Genomic DNA, 18,591 nt, shown 5'->3' on the forward strand with positions numbered 1-18,591 from the left:
ACATTGGAGGGTTTTCGAGCATGAACCACCTTTTTAAGGTCATGCCACAGCATCTCAGTAGGATTCAGGTCAGGACTTTGACTAGGCCACTCCAAAATCTTAATTGTGTTTTTCTTTAGCCATTCAGAGGTGGATTTGCTGGTGTGTTTTGGATCATTGTCCTGCTGCAGAATCCAAGTTCGCTTCAGCTTGAGGTCACGAACAGATGGCCGGACATTGTCCTTCAGGATTTTTTGGTAGACAGCTGAATTCATGGTTTCATTTATCACAGCAAGTCTTCCAGGTCCTGAAGCAGTAAAACAGCCCCAGACCATCACACTACCACCACCATATTTTACTGTTGGTATGATGTTCTTTTTCTGAAATGCTGTGTTACTTTTACACCAGATGTAATGGGACACACATCTTCCAAAAAGTTAAACTTTTATGTCGTCAGTCCACAGAGTATTTTCCCAAAAGTCTTGGGGATCATCAAGATTTTTTCTGGCAAAACTGAGACGAGCCTTTATGTTCATTTTGCTCAGAAGCGGTTTTCGTCTTGGAACTCTGCCATGCAGGCCATTTTTGCCCAGTCTCTTTCTTATGGTGGAGTCATGAACACTGACCTTATCTGAGGCAAGTGAGGCCTGCAGTTCTTTAGATGTTGTTGTGGGGTCTTTTGTGACCTCTTGGATGAGTCGTCGCTGCACTCTTGGGGTAATTTTGGTCGGCCGGCCACTCCTTGGAAGGTTCACCACTATTCCATGTTTTGCCATTTGTGGATAATGGCTCTCACTGTGGTTCACTGGAGTCCCAACGCTTTAGAAATGGCTTTATAACCTTTTCCAGACTGATAGATCTCAATTACTTTCTTTCTCATTTGTTCCTGAATTTCTTTGGATCTCAACATAATGTGTAGCTTTTGAAGATCTTTTGGTCACACAGAGCCATGTGGGTTTGTATTTTGTTTTCCCTTCATAAAGAAACCCTTCATTTAAAAACTGCATGTTGTGTTTACTTGTGTTATATTTTATTAATATTTAAATTTGTTTGATGATATGGAACATTAAAGTATGACAAACATGCAAAAAAATAAAAAAATCAGGAAGGGGGGCCAACACTTTTTCACACCACTGTATACTGTATGTATATATGTATATATACAGTGGTGCTTGAAAGTTTGTGAACCCTTTAGAATTTCCTATATTTCTTCATTAATATGACCCAAAACATCATCAGATGTTCATATAAGTCCTGAAAGTAGACAAAGAGAACCCAATCAATCAAGTGAGATAAAAATATTTCTTTGTCGAAAAAAAAAAAAAACATTGAGAAAAATTATCCAGTGCTACATATCTATGCATGGCAAAAGTATGTGAATCTGTGCTTTCAGTATCTGGTGTGACCCCCTTTTGCTGCAGTAACTGAAGGTAAAGTTTCTTGTAAAGGCTGATCTGCACAATAACATGTAGGAGTTTTAGCCCATTCCTTAGTGCAGAACCACTTAAACTCTGTGATGTTGGTGGTTTCCTCCCATGAACTTCTTGCTTAGGTCCTTCCACAACATTTTAAGTGGATTAAGGTCTGGACTTTGACTCAGCCATTCCAAAACATTAACTTTGTTCTTCTTTAACCCTCTACTGCATAGTGTTGCCCTCACGCAACGGAAAGTTTTTCTTATGCCCCATGTTAAGTGCATGTTTTTTTTTTTTAATGATTGCAACCAATTACAATGCTTTAATAGTATCAAAGAACAGTCCAATAAGGTGTGGGAGTCACTATCAAGCACCATTTGATGGTGGGACATCCTGTTCTGACACATGGTCACAGGAGCACATGGTGTGTGAAGGCGGCAATATTATTTGCTTTAGTAATCTTATTTAAAATTACATGAACTGTACATAAAAATATATGTGTATGAAGGTGTAGAGAAGACTTTTGTCAGGTTTTAGGATTTTTTTTTATTTATTTTGCATGTTCAGAAATTCTATTTTTCTTTTTGTTGCCTCAGGGAACATTGCGCAGTAAGGGGTAAGGAAGGAAGGGCTCCCACAGCTCCCATCCCTATCCAGGATTTCCTATTATGTGTGACAAAAAGGGAAGATGCAAGGTTCCTGGGTGCAAAGGAACACCCAAAGTGATATGCAAAATGTGTAATGTGCACCTCTGTTTCACAGCAGAGAATAAGTACCTCTTGAAGTTTAACACAGAGTAAAATCTCATTTGATGAAGTACATGATATGACACGACACACTACATCAGTGCTGGGAAACTTCGGTCCTGGAGGGCCACAGTCCTGCAGCGTTAGCTCCAACCCTAATCAAACACACACACACATATATATATATATATATATATATATATATTCTCCATTTATTCACCGTTTCTAAACTTTTACATATTTTTACACTATAAATATACTCTATATATAAATATATACAGTATATATATATATATATATATATATATATATATATATATATATATCAGTGTGTACGGAAAGTATTCAGACCCCCTTAAATTTTTCACTCTTTGTTATATTGCAGCCATTTGCTAAAATCATTTAAGTTCATTTTTTTCCTCATTAATGTACACACAGCACCCCATATTGACAGAAAAACACAGAATTGTTGACATTTTTGCAGATTTATTAAAAAAGAAAAACTGAAATATCACATGGTCCTAAGTATTCAGACCCTTTGCTGTGACACTCATATATTTAACTCAGGTGCTGTCCATTTCTTCGGATCATTCTTGAGATGGTTCTACACCTTCATTTGAGTCCAGTTGTGTTTGATTATACTGACTGGACTTGATTAGGAAAGCCACACACCTGTCTATATAAGACGTTACAGCTCACAGTGCATGTCAGAGCAAATGAGAATCATGAGGTCAAAGGAACTGCCAGAAGAGCTCAGAGACAGAATTGTGGCAAGGCACAGATCTGGCCAAGGTTACAAAAGAATTTCTGCTGTACTTAAGGTTCCTAAGAGCACAGTGGCATCCATAATCCTTAAATGGATGAAGTTTGGGACGACCAGAACCCTTCCTAGAGCTGGCCGTCCGGCCAAACTGAGCTATCGGGGGAGAAGAGCCTTGCTGAGAGAGGTAAAGAAGAACGCAAAGATCACTGTGGCTGACCTCCAGAGATGCAGTCAGGAGATGGGAGAAAGTTGTAGAAAGTCAACCATCACTGCAGCCCTCCACCAGTTGGGGCTTTATGGCAGAGTGGCCCGACGGAAGCCTCTCCTCAGTGCAAGACACAAAAAAACACCTGAAGGACCACAAGATGGTGAGAAATAAGATTCTCTGGTCTGATGAGACCAAGATAGAACTTTTTGGCCTTAATTCTAAGCGGTATGTGTGGAGAAAACCAGGCACTGCTCATCACCTGTCCAATACAATCCCAACAGTGAAGCATGGTGGTGGCAGCATCATGCTGTGGGGGTGTTTTTCAGCTGCAGGGACAGGACGACTGGTTGCAACCGAAGGAAAGATGAATGCGGCCAAGTACAGGAATATCCTGGACAAAAACCTTCTCCAGAGTGCTCAGGACCTCAGAGTGGGCCGAAGGTTTACCTTCCAACAAGACAATGACCCTAAGCACACAGCTAAAATAACGAAGGAGTGGCTTCACAACAACTCCGTGACTGTTCTTGAATGGCCCAGCAAGAGCCCTGACTTAAACCCAATTGAGCATCTCCGGAGAGACCTAAAAATGGCTGTCCACCAACGTTTACCATCCAACCTGACAGAACTGGAGAGGATCTGCAAGGAGGAATGGCAGAGGATCCCCAAATCCAGGTGTGTAAAACTTGCATCTTTCCCAAAAAGACTCATGGCTGTATTAGATCAAAAGGGTGCTTCTACTAAATACTGAGCAAAGGGCCTGAATACTTAGTGATATTTCAGTTTTTCTTTTTTAATAAATCTGCAAAAATGTCAACAATTCTGTGTTTTTCTGTCAATATGGGGTGCTGTGTGTACATTAATGAGGAAAAAAAATGAACTTAAATGATTTTAGCAAATGGCTGCAATATAACAAAGAGTGAAAAATTGAAGGGGGTCTGAATACTTTCCGTACCCACTGTATATATATATATATATACCGTATATATATACACACGCACACACACATATATGTATACATATATATACACATACCTGTACATATATATACTGTATATTTATAGTGTAAAAATATGTAAAAGTTTAGACATGCTTAAAAGTCTCTAAATTGTTATCTACATACTGCATCACCAACTGCAATTATTATTATTATAAACTGTAAATAAATGGAGAATTCCTAATTACAGTTGTCCTCGCAACAGATGTATTTACAAATGTTATTTTGTTCTTCTGTCAGTATCACATATCTTATATATGCAGCTAGAAGATGTGTTTTTAATTCTTACACCACAAACTAAACCAATAAAACTTATTAGATGAGCTCTCTGTATCAGAGCTAATGGAAAGAGACAACATATTATATTCCACAGAATAATTGCTCTGTATATCATGTCACAAGATGTTTTTTTTGCAATTAAAAGTTCTGTGAATAACAGCAAATTTAGCAAAAGTTGTTTTGTTTTTCCAGGCATGTTCCTATCTTAAAACTGCAGGATGAAATATGTACCGGTGGGCCGAACTGATCTGGACAATGAATATATGAAAACACAGTATCACAGAAGCTAATGGACTTAATTAAACTGCTAAAGTTTTTCTCATTTAGAAATGAGGCTCATTGGAACAAAAAAAAGTTACCACAGCTCGGCTGTATCTGGTTAATTTAAGATAAACAGAGAACTTGAAATTTGAAAATGAATTAGCATGCAAATTAAATCTATTTAGTAGTTTGTCATGTCTGTATCATCCAGACTATTACACCTACAAATCACACAAAATGCATTACCAAAAAAATAAAATGCAGTAACTGTGAATTATGGTTCTTAAATTTGTTTACACCGAGAGAAAAAAAAAAAAAAAAAAAATCTGTTCTGGCAGAACTAAATAAGAACTTAAATAAACTTAATTTTATTCAAACTTTAATTAATGTCTTGAAGTTAAAAAAGCCATGAGGATTTGCAATTCCTAACTTGTGCCTTAACGCTTAGCACTCATTTGAAACATGTAGGTCTAGTATGCAACATGTCCTAATTGCTAATCTTCTTTCCTTTCTCAACTGCCCGTCAAAAACAAAACAGCAAAAATAACATTATTTTCCTTTTCTTTTTAAGTTGATATATTATAATAATTTCCCCTGATAAAAAGGAAATAAATGTTTTCTGCTAAACTACGTACTGCAGCTCTGGCTTTTATATAAACCACCTGGAATGTAACAATAGGACAGAAGTTGAATTAGAGATTTAGTTATCAAGAGAAGATTGCTGTGATGGCAGAGGTAATAATGTAGACATATAAAGAGTCTGGCAGCAATATGTTACGAGCAAAATTCAAACGATCATTATATAATCATTATAATAATCAGTTGGAACACTCTTAATGAACAAATGAACGTCTCATACTGAATTAAACTAACAAGCTACTTTTCTGCTCAGATCCATGGTGATTGTGTAACCTAGCATTTTTCAGTTTTTAAGAAGAAGTGAAGTGAAGTAAAGTGACATACTGCCAAGTATGGTGACCCATACTCGGAATTCGTGCTCTGCATTTAACCCATCCAACGTGCACACACACAGCAGTGAACACACACACACCGTGAACACACACCCGGAGCAGTGGGCAGCCATTTATGCTGCGGCGCCCGGGGAGCAGTTGGGGGTTCGGTGCCTTGCTCAAGGGCACCTCAGTCGTGGTATTGAGGGTGGAGAGAGCGCTGGACATTCACTCCCCCCACCTATAATCCCTGCCGGCCCGAGACTCAAACCCACAACCTTTGGATTACGAGTCCGACTCTCTAACCATTAGGCCACGACTTCCCCCCACTAAAATAAATGTTTTTCTCATAAAAATGAGAAATAATCAAGATTAGAATATTTTATTCAAGATTAGTCCATGCAATGCTTCTGTTCTTACATAGGCGTGCTTTGTGTCACAGCAAATCAGAAAAAATGTCAGAGACAGTTTGTTTTTTGTTTGTTTGTTTTTTAATCCGCCCTCTGACATTCTTAATCAGTGAATGTGACAGACCTCTAAGAGAAGAGGGCAAAATTTCAGCAAAAATAATTTGATAAAAGTGACGCCCCTTTCCAAAAGATGTATTCACATACTTTTGGGAAAGAAAGAAAGAAAGAAAGAAAGAAAGAAAGAAAGAAAGAAAGAAAGAAAGAAAGAAAGAAAGAAAGAAAGAAAGAAAGAAAGAAAGTGTCGGATATCAGAGACTGAATCAGAAAAATTTAAGATGCATCAGAACATTGAAACCTAAGAAGCTGAGATTCCAGAAAGAGGGGCCTCAAAGCGGTAACAGGACAACGTCATAAATCGGATTCCTGGCTCCAACTAGTCTGAAGCAAGCCTAACCAGCAAGCCTCTTTCACAAAACAGCTTGCAACATTGATACAAAAGAACACTTATTGATAATTCCAATTCAGGAAAGAGACTGTCAAATTTGGGGCAAGTAATCAAGACTGATGGTCAAAGAGATGGCCGTCACATGTAAACCTGTGATAGAAAATCACGAGCTACAGACTCTCTTGGGCAGGTCTCCACACATAAAAGACAGACCAAACCAAAATTCCTTTGTCTAAAGAACATGCCTTCGTTCGCCATAGAACTACACAAAGACTTTCTTTTTCATATGCACATAAAATCATCCTAAAAGGACATTTCTATGCAGAACCCCATATTATGTTTGTAACCCACATATTAGACTATCCATGTTTTAATCACTCATTGTGTATGTCTTGCTTTTAATAAGTATTGAATAGCTTAAGCCTTAAAGGGTAATATTCATGTTTGGTATGTATGAGTTTGAAAATTCATGCTTTAAATGTTTCTTCCAATCAATTCTTTGTCAAATGCATCATAGTCTTGTTATAGAAATCATGTCCAAAAGTATACTTTGCAAGGGCCTGTAAAATTTGGACCATGTGACTGATGATATACTGATTTATGATGGAAGGAACACCCCTAGCTAAGATAATAGCCTAGTTGGTCAAGACACCAGAGGGGATGTGTCCAGAAGCCGAGTTTAAAAACTCAGGACACCATCAAACTTTCTCTTAGTTACTCTCTTCTTCTTAAAAATGGTCTCTTAGTCATCTCTTCTTCTTAAAAATGCTCTCTTAGTCCCTCTTCTTCTTAAAAATGCTCTCTTGGTCACCCTTCTCCTTTTCTTCTCTTTTGCCACCGAGTTTTGACGCTGCTCTTTGAGCGTGCTCTGGCCCACGTGCCAGCTGCTACCATAATGAAAAGAAAACCAACCTAGTCTCGTTACATCCTTTTATTCTTATTCTCTTACTTTAGTTTCTTTTCTTTACGTGGAGTTTCGTGTTCTAATGTAAGTTTGCTGCAAAGTTCAGCTCCAACTCCACCCGCTTCAAACTTCAACCAGACCAACTCCTCATCCTCAGCCAACGCCCAAGACCTCACTTCAAAGACTATTGAACTTCCAGCCAATCAGACAGTTCAGGGAACCCCCTTTCTACAACGACGACAACAAAAGGGATTCCCTTAGCAAAGCAAGCAAGTACCTCCAGGTTCTAACTGAATTGGTGCAGTTAATATAAATTTTAGCCTCATTGAGAAACTCAAAGCGAGGGTTAAATAAGTGATTGATGGTTGTTCAGGTCTATGCAATTGAACATATTGCTGTAAACTTGGGATTTCACATTTCCATTCTCTTAAACTCATCCTGTGTGAATGCTTGTGTTCATGTGCTAGATTAGCTTATGTCTTAGGTTTATATAAATAAAATCTTATTTATATTGAAAAGATAAATATCTTGTGTTTTGTGCTCACAAGTTAATGTCTTAATCTGCCGATCTTGTTACTGTGCTATTTAATAGTGTTTTCACTATATTTTGGATTTTAATATCCAGTACAGAGTCTGTTATACGGCTCGTTCAGTGAATTGCCGTAACAGTGATTCTGTTCAAATCCCTATAAAATCATAAATGATTCCCTTTGAGCTAAATTAAACTATTTCTTTAAATTACATATTAATATTACGTTTTTATTACGTTACAAAAGAAAGAAAGAAAGAAAGAAAGAAAGAAAGAAATAGCACATTTCTCACACAGTAAAACTGTTTCTCTATGTATGAAAAAAATCAGCTTTTTTTATATTTTAGAAGGGGGTCTTTTGAGGGGGTCCATTCCTTTCATATTTTGAACAAAGCATTGCTTAATGAAAAATTCCAGTATTAGAATCAAAGTACTGGGCAAATTAAAGACACACAATACATCTCAAAAGGCAACCTGGGGACTACTTGCATATAGAGAAGACAAATGAACACATATCTGAAAGCATGTTAAGATCCCTTCACTGAGATTTGTAACTGTACCATTTGCTGCAAAACAAGATCAAACAGAACAGGAGAACATATTAAAGACAAAGTAAGGATGCACTGTGCATTGTTGAAAAAAGATAAAACACTTCTCTGTGAATGTGATAAATGATGTAGATCCCGAGGTATTTATATATACTTTAAAGAACCTCCAGACAGATAACAACAGACTACGATGATAAAGAACCTCGATCTTCTCTTCTTCTCCTCTCAGCCCTGTGGCCTTTAAAAGCCCAGAGACTGTCTGAATCATGCATCTTGATCCTCAATAAAAGCACCTTTCCCACCTACACTGACCCTACAGAGGGGGTTAACCAGTCCACTGGTGTAGAAGTCTATTCTGAGATCTTTGAAAACAGCTTCCGGATCGCCAGTGAACAGAACATGAAGACCATATGATTTTATAAATACATGTGATCCCACCTAAAGAGCAGAGTAGGACACAAAACAACAAAACTATAAAGCGCAAGAACATCTAGACTGCACTTTTTGTTTGCTCTGTTTGAACGGTTTGATATATTGACTCATCAAATAAATATCTGATGTTGTGTATTGAGCATCTGTGAACTGGTTTACACTGATTTAATAAATTGATCACCAATAAAAGTTTGAGCATAAGTCTCTTATGTTCACCAAATTGGCATTTATTTATCCAATAAATAAATAAAAATGCAGTAAAAAATACAGTACAAATATAGTAATATATTGTGAAATATTATTACAACTTAAAATAACTGTTTTCTATTTTAATGCATTGTAACTTGTAATGTATTAGCTGAATTTTTAGCATCATCACTCTTCGGTGTCACATGATCCTTCAGAAATCATATCTGGATTTGCTGCTTAAGGCACCTGTCCTATTATTATACATTTTAGAAACAGTTGCTAATTCATATTTTTGTGGAAACTGTAATGCAGGATTTTTAATGAATATGAATTCAAAAGAACAGCATTTATTTGAAATATAAATATGTTATACCATTATACAGTAAATGTTTTAATGCCACTTTTGATCAATTTAATACATACTAACTGAATAAGTGTAGTCATTTCTTGCACATGGCTATACTATTTTGTTTTGAGCAAGCATGTGGCGGCCAAACTTAATAATTTTAGTTGTAAACTTAAACTCTGATTATGTTCAGACTGGCCAGTTTGTGAGACTGTCACTAGCAAAGTGAATGAACCATAATATGCCCATAATAATAATCAAATATCTAAATTAAGATCACATCTAAAATGATGATCAGCATATAATTAGAATCAGTCTACATTTGAGACCTTCTTTAATTGGAGTCAGATCAAATTAATAACACAGTCAGTCTAAAGTAAATTAAACCATTCAAGACAATTCTTCTAGAATCACGAGAAAAGATATACCTGCAGGAAATCACTGATGTAGCTATCGGATCAGTGGGTGGATCTTTAGCTGCATTCATTTTATTAAGCGTGCTGTTCACTCACCATTCAAAGTCGTGTGCTCTGCAAATGCACGGTTCTGCAGACAGGATCCTCGAGTTGTCCCATCCCACCATGCAGTAGTTTCCTGGACGACGCTTCATGTAGATCTGCTTTTGACCCATTATGCATGGCTCACCCTAAGAAAATCATATCTAAGTCAGTTGCAACCTATATTACAATTTAGAAATTGTGTTTTTGCTTGTTTTTCATTTTACCTGGTTATGCAGGTGCCAGGTTTGGTAGTCTCCCTCTGTGCACCTTCTGGTGAATATGGACTTGTAGTCAATTTTGATAAGCTGCCATTCAGAACGATGACTGAAGTGTCCAAAAAACCTGCCAATTGAAACAGAAATGTTTAATTCTCATACTGCTCACTCATTTTCAAGTGAACCAGGAAACTTTCATTAACTGATCCAGACGTGTAAGCATTGGACTTAAACTTTGCAAAAAGGTACATCTCCAGAGACCGGATTGAGCATTCCTGGGTTACTTCATTAGCTATTTCTGAAATTGCTCCTTGTATCCTATACATTGTACAATATGGGGGTACAACTTGTGCTGTTTATATCTGTGTGTAGCACCTACAGCTCTGCAGATCCTTATGCAGATCCCTGTTTTAGTTTATTTTAACAATAATTTCCTGTTAATTTCATTTCTGTTTTCAGTCCTGTTTTTACAGATATATTTTTGTTTTATTTGTGTTCAAAGTAATAATTAAAAAGTACAATACAACCCTATTAAACTATATACCAGCACTGAGACATAATGAGAATTGTTATTGGTTCACTGAGACCAACAACATTAGCTTAAGTGTCTGATTAATTAACCTTTCCTCACGAGTGTATCTCTTGAACGAACAGGTTTTTAGAGCTCAGAGGAATCTATTCTTCTGTAATAAATAGGGCATAATGAGGACGCACAGGCTGTGTGCATGTGTGAGAGAAAGACGGTGGTCAAAATCAAACCTCTATAGACTTACGTCATGATCTGATTTTCTGCACCTGCCTCCACCAGAACACCGTCCACGAACAGCGGCATGGCTGAGAAACTGTGACGAGTCCACTGATGACCTTCATCAAAGCTGATCCTGCAGAACACATTGAGATGTTCAAATGTCAATGGATGACAAAACTACAAACAAACAAAAGAATGTTGTGCATGCAGTGCTGGGTAGAATACTTGAAAATTGTAGTCTCTTATTGATTCCAGATTACATTAAAAACACATTTTAGGTAACTAATTTGTTGACTACTTTTAGATTACCTTCAACCTAACTTGTTTATCACATTGATTCAAATAGGATATTCTTGCATAGCATTGATATAAAAATACAAAGAAAATATATTGATACATGAATGTATCAATGCATTGCAAAATAAACATGAATGAAAATATTGAAAATATACATGAATGTACATCAAGGTTTCCTAAACTGGGATTTGTAAAGGAACTGCAGGGGGGTTGTGAGTTTAAATAAATAAATAATTTTAAAATAGAAACTTAAAGTAAAAAACTTACTATAAACAATATATTACAAAAATGTGTTTACCTGCATGTTATGAGACCATTAACCAACATCAGAGAACCAAGAACACTTAAATATGTTGCTTAAAGGTGCTATAGAATGCATTGATGCAATATTTTAAATTGTAATCTGATATCTATATAGAAGGTATATGGCTTAGGTAAGGGCAAAAATTCATCCAACCTTATATGTTTGAGCCTGTATCAGACGAAGATACAGATTTTGAGAGATTTTGCAAGAATGATTAGTGTCCGGGGTGTGAACATGATTGCTGCGAGACGCTGGCGGTGAGAACGAGGCTTGAGAGTGAGTTGTGAGAGAGGGCACGAACGCAGCCTCTGTGTTGCCAGATTCAGCTGTTATAATTGTTTTGGACTTGTCTTTTCACTCTTTTTGACACTCTAGAAAATTGGTTGGAAAGTAGGATGTTGCAGTTTAGGGTCAGCGATATCTTTAACTTATCTTAATTGCAAAAAGATTTGAAATAAATTTGGTTTATTTGTATTTATTTATCAGTTTTTGTTTGTTTTAATAGCAATATCTGGCAACACTGCATCAATGATTCGGCTGTGCAGATCTGGCTGGTCTAGAACATGGACATTTACGTTATGCAAATGTTGGGGGCGTAAACATTAGTGATCCCGACTGTAATGTCACAGTTGGTGTTGGGATTCGCCTCTTTTTCCAGTAGCCCCTCACTGCAGAAGAAAAATCCAGGGGGCGGGGTTGGATCTACATCTATCTAGGGGGTGGAGATTAGTAGGTTTATGGGTGGGTTTAGGGATCAGGGGGTGGAGACGGGTAGATTTAGGTCTATGTAAGGTGGGAGGAGTTGGATCTAGATCCAACCACACTCCCTGGATCTTGTGTTCTGCAGTGAGGACCATCTCTCTTTTTTCGGTGGTCTTTTGTACACACAAGATTTAGAAGAAGGAGGAAACAATGGTGTATGAGGTTCACGGTATGTCATTTCCATGTACAGCACACTTATGTTTCAACTATGCCAAGGTAAATACAGTTTTCCACTCTATGGCACCTTTAATTGTTAACTCATTATCTAAAAATCTGGTAAAATGGGAACTCAAATAAAAACTAAAGTGATTTTTGCAAATCCAGTGGTTAAATGCTGTGTGGCAATTTTCTAAATGTATTTCATTATAATTCTATTTTAGAAAGGTATATTTCAAAAATGAAAAAGAATCAATAATATGCAGTGCTATTGTGTGAATGTAATCACATAATCAATAAAAAAAGTAGCCTGTAGTCTGATTATGAGTATTTGTAAATGCAATATAATCTAATTACAAGTACTTAATTTATGTGTTATTAATTATGTAATCCAGATTATGTAATCAGTTACTACCCAGCACTGCATGCAGGTTTGGAAATGTAAGATGACAGAATTTCCATTTATGGCTGAACTACACTTTGAATAATCTATTTTAGAGAGAATAAGATATAACAAAAATGTAGAGATACATAAAACCCAGTAAAAGTACAATAAAGACAAAAAAGGAAAAGCAGAGCTCGAAGAAAACTAGATGCAACATGAAAACATACAGAGAATAGCAATGTTTCAAGATCTTAATGTCTACAAATGTGGGAGGGAATAGAAGCAAGTAAAAGCTAGAGAACTTTCTTCCTTCAAGTCTGATCATGATACTTTCTGACAGCTTATCAACATCATTTCACAGGTGCAAACAGTAGGCTAGCATGTGTGACAAGGTTGCAACGATGCACAATGGCACTGCTTCCAAGTTGTCTCCGGTCTGCTAAAAGCAACAGTCGGAGGTAGTGTTGACATGTATCCATTAAGAGAACATACAGTCAAAGCTGTTATTTGAAGTCATACTCTCAGGAAATTACATGACTGCCCTCCAAGTCTCGCTTGAGTTGTTTAAGAGAACTAAAAAATGAAGGTGCCACACTTCAGTGGGCCTAAAACTAAAGCCAAACGCTTTGAGTGATAAGAGAGAAAAGATTTGAGACTCGGGAGGATTAAACATCACTGAAGCAAAACCAGGGAGGGCCAATTTGAAGAAGGAACCAATGTGTGAACTCGGGGGGATAAGTGGGAAGCTTTAATATGGAACACTTCCCATGGTGCACCACGTACAACTTGATTCCAATCTGTTATTTGGCAGCCTTTGTGTCCTGCCGTTTCATTTTTGTTCTTGTGGGGAGCATGTTCGATCAACACCAACCCAACGATTGATTTTTTTTCCCCCTCAACGATCTTAATAGCACAGAACTGACCCTGTCAGACAGATGGAGTGCCGACCGAAGTAACTGAAGCAGGAATTTCACCAAACCAGCATGAATAAACCTGGCAGAAGCAAGCTTATTTTCACCTACCAAAGATGTCTAGTGGGCACAGTGGGCTGCTTCACAGCAACCAAAGCTCCACCTTTGTCCAAAAACCACACGTTGTGCTCTTCCTCAAAAATCTGCATCATGGGAAGAACAACATGGGGTTATTTTCATTTTATTGCACAAATAGGCTCAAATAGGCACTTTTGTGTAGAAATTTGTGTAGTTTCCTCACAGTCATGCAGAAGTTTTTTTCTAGTTTTTGTACTCTGGTTTAACCTTTTTGGAGTTCTACAGAGATGACGTATTTTTGAAGGACAAAACCCCGCCAAAGTTAGCATTTAAGCACTTCTGGTTCCATCGTTCTGAATCAATGTTTTTTGTTGTTATTTGTTTTTTAATGGGTTTTTGGTATAATGCCTGAAATATAAGATTTGTGGTTAATTCTTCTATCTCAAGATTAGGGCTGTCAGTAATGATTATTTTGGTAATCGAGTAATCGGTTGATTATTCTGACCATTAATCGAGTAATCGGATAATTATAGTTATTTTTTTCGTGGTCATACAAATAGACCTAAGCGAACAACAGTCTTTAGAATGACAGAAAAAAAAATACATAATGTATTATAAACAATAGAGCTAATGTACATTACGCATTATAATGCCTGCAGGGGGCGCCAACAGCCTGACAATTGTTTTTACCCTGTACTGCGCAATCTAATTCTTGTTTAAATATTGACTAAACAACTTTTAATTCAAATGTCCACTTTATCTTGAATATTTGCCCCTTTCTTTACAAGAGAAATGCTACAGCCACTGTAATTTCTAGAATATGTGGACATCAAAACATAACTCAAAGCGAGGGTTTAAACTTTTATTTTGAAATCACGATGAACACTTGGATAAAGAATTTGATGTGTTCTTCTGTGTTTGCGTAGGTTTATAAATAATTTACAAATCTGATGACATGGTGCACATTGCGTTCCCAGATGAACGGTAAAATAAATGTGAACTGACAACAATAGGCAGAGATGGAGATTGAGACGCTCCTCACATTGTTAACAGTTTGTGTGGAGCAGCATTTACTGTGAATAGAGCTGTTCTGAAACGCAAGTACATAATCTACATGCATGTACATAATTAAAGTGCATACATTAAACCTGCTTCACATATATTTATTTGAAGCATAATGTTTGTGAATTCACAATAGCATTATGCTTTATTATGATTTTTTTATATTTTCAAATGCCAAACTTTTATATGCCATGCAGCCTTGCAAAACGGTCTTATAATGCATTTAATGGATTCTCATCCATGGAATGTGCCACTTCTGGTATTTCCCTGGTTACTCAACAGAAGTGTATCACAATAAAAAAAACCTCTGTGAGTTTACTTGATAAAATGTTGTTGCTATCAAGTGGCTAAATGGGAAGTATGAACCAGTGTGAACCAACCATACCTGTCTCCAGTTGTTGCCTGTATCTGATGAAATGAACATCGCCACATTATTGTAAGACAGCTCAGAGCCAATATTTCCTGGGAAACGAACCAAATCCCAAAAATATGTGTGTTAAATAATGAAACAATGTCGAACACCAACATAGCACATTCAAAATTCATAAATCAACAAATGTGTATTTGTACTTGAATAAGCAGCTTTTGTAATTGAGGTCAGGCAGCACGGTTCAATATTTGCTCAATCCATGCTCATACAAACTCAATATACTCACAGCATGCATACAAACAAACTCAGCTCTGACTGGCATGTTCTTGAGCCCACAATCCTCACACACAAGCATACTGGACAAAAAAAATGGTTGTTTCCAAACAGCAATGAGGTTAAATGGAGGTTCTGAGAAGAAAAAATCTTGATGTCTCACACTGTGCTCAAAATTACCAAGACACAAATGTCTGGAATTAAAAAATTCAAGTGCCACAGTATGAAATCAAACAATTCTTATCAAATATCTCATCCAAGACCAAATGATTTGAGCTATGATACCCATACTCATTTTATATTTCCATACTTTCATACATATCACCAATTGTCTCATTGTGTGCATTTTAGATCAAAGTTACTTAAATGAAATATTAAAAAGAAACTTCTGAGCAATATGTTTTCCCTCTAATGACTCTGGATTACAGAAGAGATTACAAGAGGAAGATAAGGTATGAGTGCCACGACTTCTACTCTTGTGTATTGTAGTTGTGTTGTTTTACGCCTATGCACAGAAACATCATGACTAGCGTAAACCCACCCACAGTCGCCTCCGCTGTGTGCTGTTGCCCTGTTCTAAGACTGTCACAATGAACTGAAGGGAAGTGATTGTATTTCCTTCAGTTACCTGTGAGAAATTAGTTTGTTTCCTTCAAGTGACAACTCTAACAGCAACCCCGCTGGGAATGTGAAATGAGAGAGCTGTTCATGTTTAAAGAACTTTTGTACATTTAAAACAAGGGGCTATTTTAAAAGTGATTGCACATAAGATGACAAATATTTGACACCAGACCACTCATTAAAGTACAGAACAAGTGTATGAGAAATGAATATTAATACTGCTATATGTTTATATATTTTGTTTAAGTTTTTGAAAGTTTATGTGAAAACACTTGATGTTCAAAATATTTTCTTTGTTCCATAATAATTTTACAAATATGTGGTCTACAATCATTGTCAGACCTCTGTTGTGTGTGTCTTGTGTTTCCATGCCCATATTTGGTTTGTTTCCTGTCCTCGTCTACTGTGATCATTAGTTAATCCTTGTCTAGCTGTGTTTGTCTCAATATCTCTGATTCACCTGTGTATTTATAGTCCTGTCTGTTCAGTGTTATGGCATTTGGTCTACTCGTTACCCCCGGTGTTTGATGTCTGTGAGTTTGCATTGTCCTGCCCTGTCTTCATTAAAAATGTTATTTTAGTTTAGTCCTCGTGTCTGCGTGTCCTTGATCCTCCCTGCTGTGTGCACCGTAACAGAAGACCAGACCATACAGTAAGCGTCGTCCCTTCACCTCGTTTTGTTTTGTGCAGTTTTTCTAGAGTTTTTTTTGTTCTTGGTTTTGCCCGCCATTCGCAGGAGTTACGCCACGGCCCGTGGGGAAAGCCCACCCACCGTCCGCGACTCCCCCAAGTCATGCTGCCGTTCGCGGGGAGTCAAGCCCGCCGGATCGCCGCTGAGACAAGCCCACCGGATCGCCGCTGACTCATACCCGCCGTTCATGTTAATTATTAACATGAATAACAAACTAAGTATATATAGTTCATGCACTAAAAATATATGTAACAATGTAAAATAATCAATAAAATAATTGTAGGTATTTCTGTAATGATTAACATGAATAACAAACTGACCATGTTAAAGGAATAGTCCACAGGAATAGTTCAAAGAAAAGAAATACCATAATAATAATACATATCAAAAGTTTGGGATGTTTTATACCAAACTGACCAGGTGAAGTCAAAGATGCAAATTCTAGGCCTACATTATAGACCGTTCACCCAAAAATTAGCTATCATCGTTTACTCAAACATGCATTTTTTTCTTCTGAACAAAACAGGCATTTTGAAGTATGTTGGTAACCAAAATATTTTGTTCATCACTGACTTCCAAATTTCTCAAAAAAGCCTATTTCACGTTCCAGAGAAGACAGAAAGGATGAGTAGGCTTAAATAATTTTCATTTTTAGGTGAACTATCCATTTAAAAGTTGATTGTATTTGTGATTTAGGGTGATTTTCTCATAACCAGGTCGAATCGTATTCCAAATTACATTTTCAATTGGTTCCAAAATCCAACTAAACGGACCAAATGCTGACTGCAAACAAACATAATGGTCTGCAGCAAAAGCTCTGGCGTGAAAGCATCCTTAGTGACCAGCCTGACGTAACAAGCGATGTTTAAATTTCTTACATACATGCTAACACACCCAACAGCGGCCGAACATGACAGTCCCACACATGCTGCTCGTGTTTTCATTTACCTGTAGCCACGATGACTCCCGGCGCCGAGCTCTTGGTCGAGATGGAGCCTGAGAGGTACGGGTTCTCTGACATCTGCAGTTGTAGGTGCAGCGAGCAAAACGGCTGAGCAGAGAGAAAGTGACACATCTTCCATTAGCCACAACAAAGCTATTATGTAGCTGTCAATCAAAAGAAGCCGACGTGATCCCGCAGGCATGAGAAAGTCTAAGACAATAAGCGCACGAGTGCTGTTGCGTTGGCCATAATGCAGGCGACTTTATGCTTAATATTACACAATTCATAATACAGAAACAACTCCTATAATTCACTGTCATGACCCTGGAGAAACATGGATAACGCTGGGTGATCTATTGCATACCGGATACCGTTAATCTTGCCGTCGGATATCTGCGTGTAAACAAAATAACACCGCTCAGGTAAATCAAGATGATAAATCTACAAAGCAAACTCAGCCAAATCAAGTTAATTTCAAGGCAACACAAACAGAATTTAGAAAATTATAGCTGTTGTGGGAATAATTCTGTGTTCCGTTTGAATTCAGATGTAGAATATTCCAACCTGATATGTCTTATTTTAAACCATAAAGGCCAGATGATACAAAACAAAATGCCAATCATAATCTTCTCTTAGCAGGTGTTCGACTATAAACAAAGAAGATGTCTAGCAACCAAATTACAGAGAATAAACATTTCTGTACAATGTTAACATGTTCTATAGGGGCATAATTATCAACATACAGGATCACACCTGTCTCTGCTAACATCTGCAAACATTTTTATCACATAATGTAGGAACTATGACTCGTTGATGTATTTTGTTTGCTTATAATGGTTTGCATTTCTTGAGGTGCAAGAAAGATACACATTGACTT

General features: G+C 37.2%; 1 protein-coding gene across 1 annotated transcript in view; it reads right to left on the bottom strand.

The window, feature by feature from the left end:
• sorcs3a (sortilin related VPS10 domain containing receptor 3a) overlaps nt 1–18,591 on the bottom strand; it is a gene marked incomplete at both ends in the record, with an annotated part of 238,476 nt that overhangs the window by 28,625 nt on the left and 191,260 nt on the right. The window contains 6 exons of the mRNA XM_079422243.1: nt 9,911–10,044; nt 10,123–10,240; nt 10,887–10,994; nt 13,788–13,879; nt 15,202–15,278; nt 17,720–17,822. Of these exons, the coding sequence (XP_079278369.1) occupies nt 9,911–10,044; nt 10,123–10,240; nt 10,887–10,994; nt 13,788–13,879; nt 15,202–15,278; nt 17,720–17,822 (632 nt within the window). The remainder of the gene's footprint in view (nt 1–9,910; nt 10,045–10,122; nt 10,241–10,886; nt 10,995–13,787; nt 13,880–15,201; nt 15,279–17,719; nt 17,823–18,591) is intronic.

The sequence above is a fragment of the Barbus barbus genome (assembly GCF_936440315.1).
Source record: "Barbus barbus genome assembly, chromosome: 7".
Taxonomy (NCBI): Eukaryota; Metazoa; Chordata; class Actinopteri; order Cypriniformes; family Cyprinidae; genus Barbus; species Barbus barbus.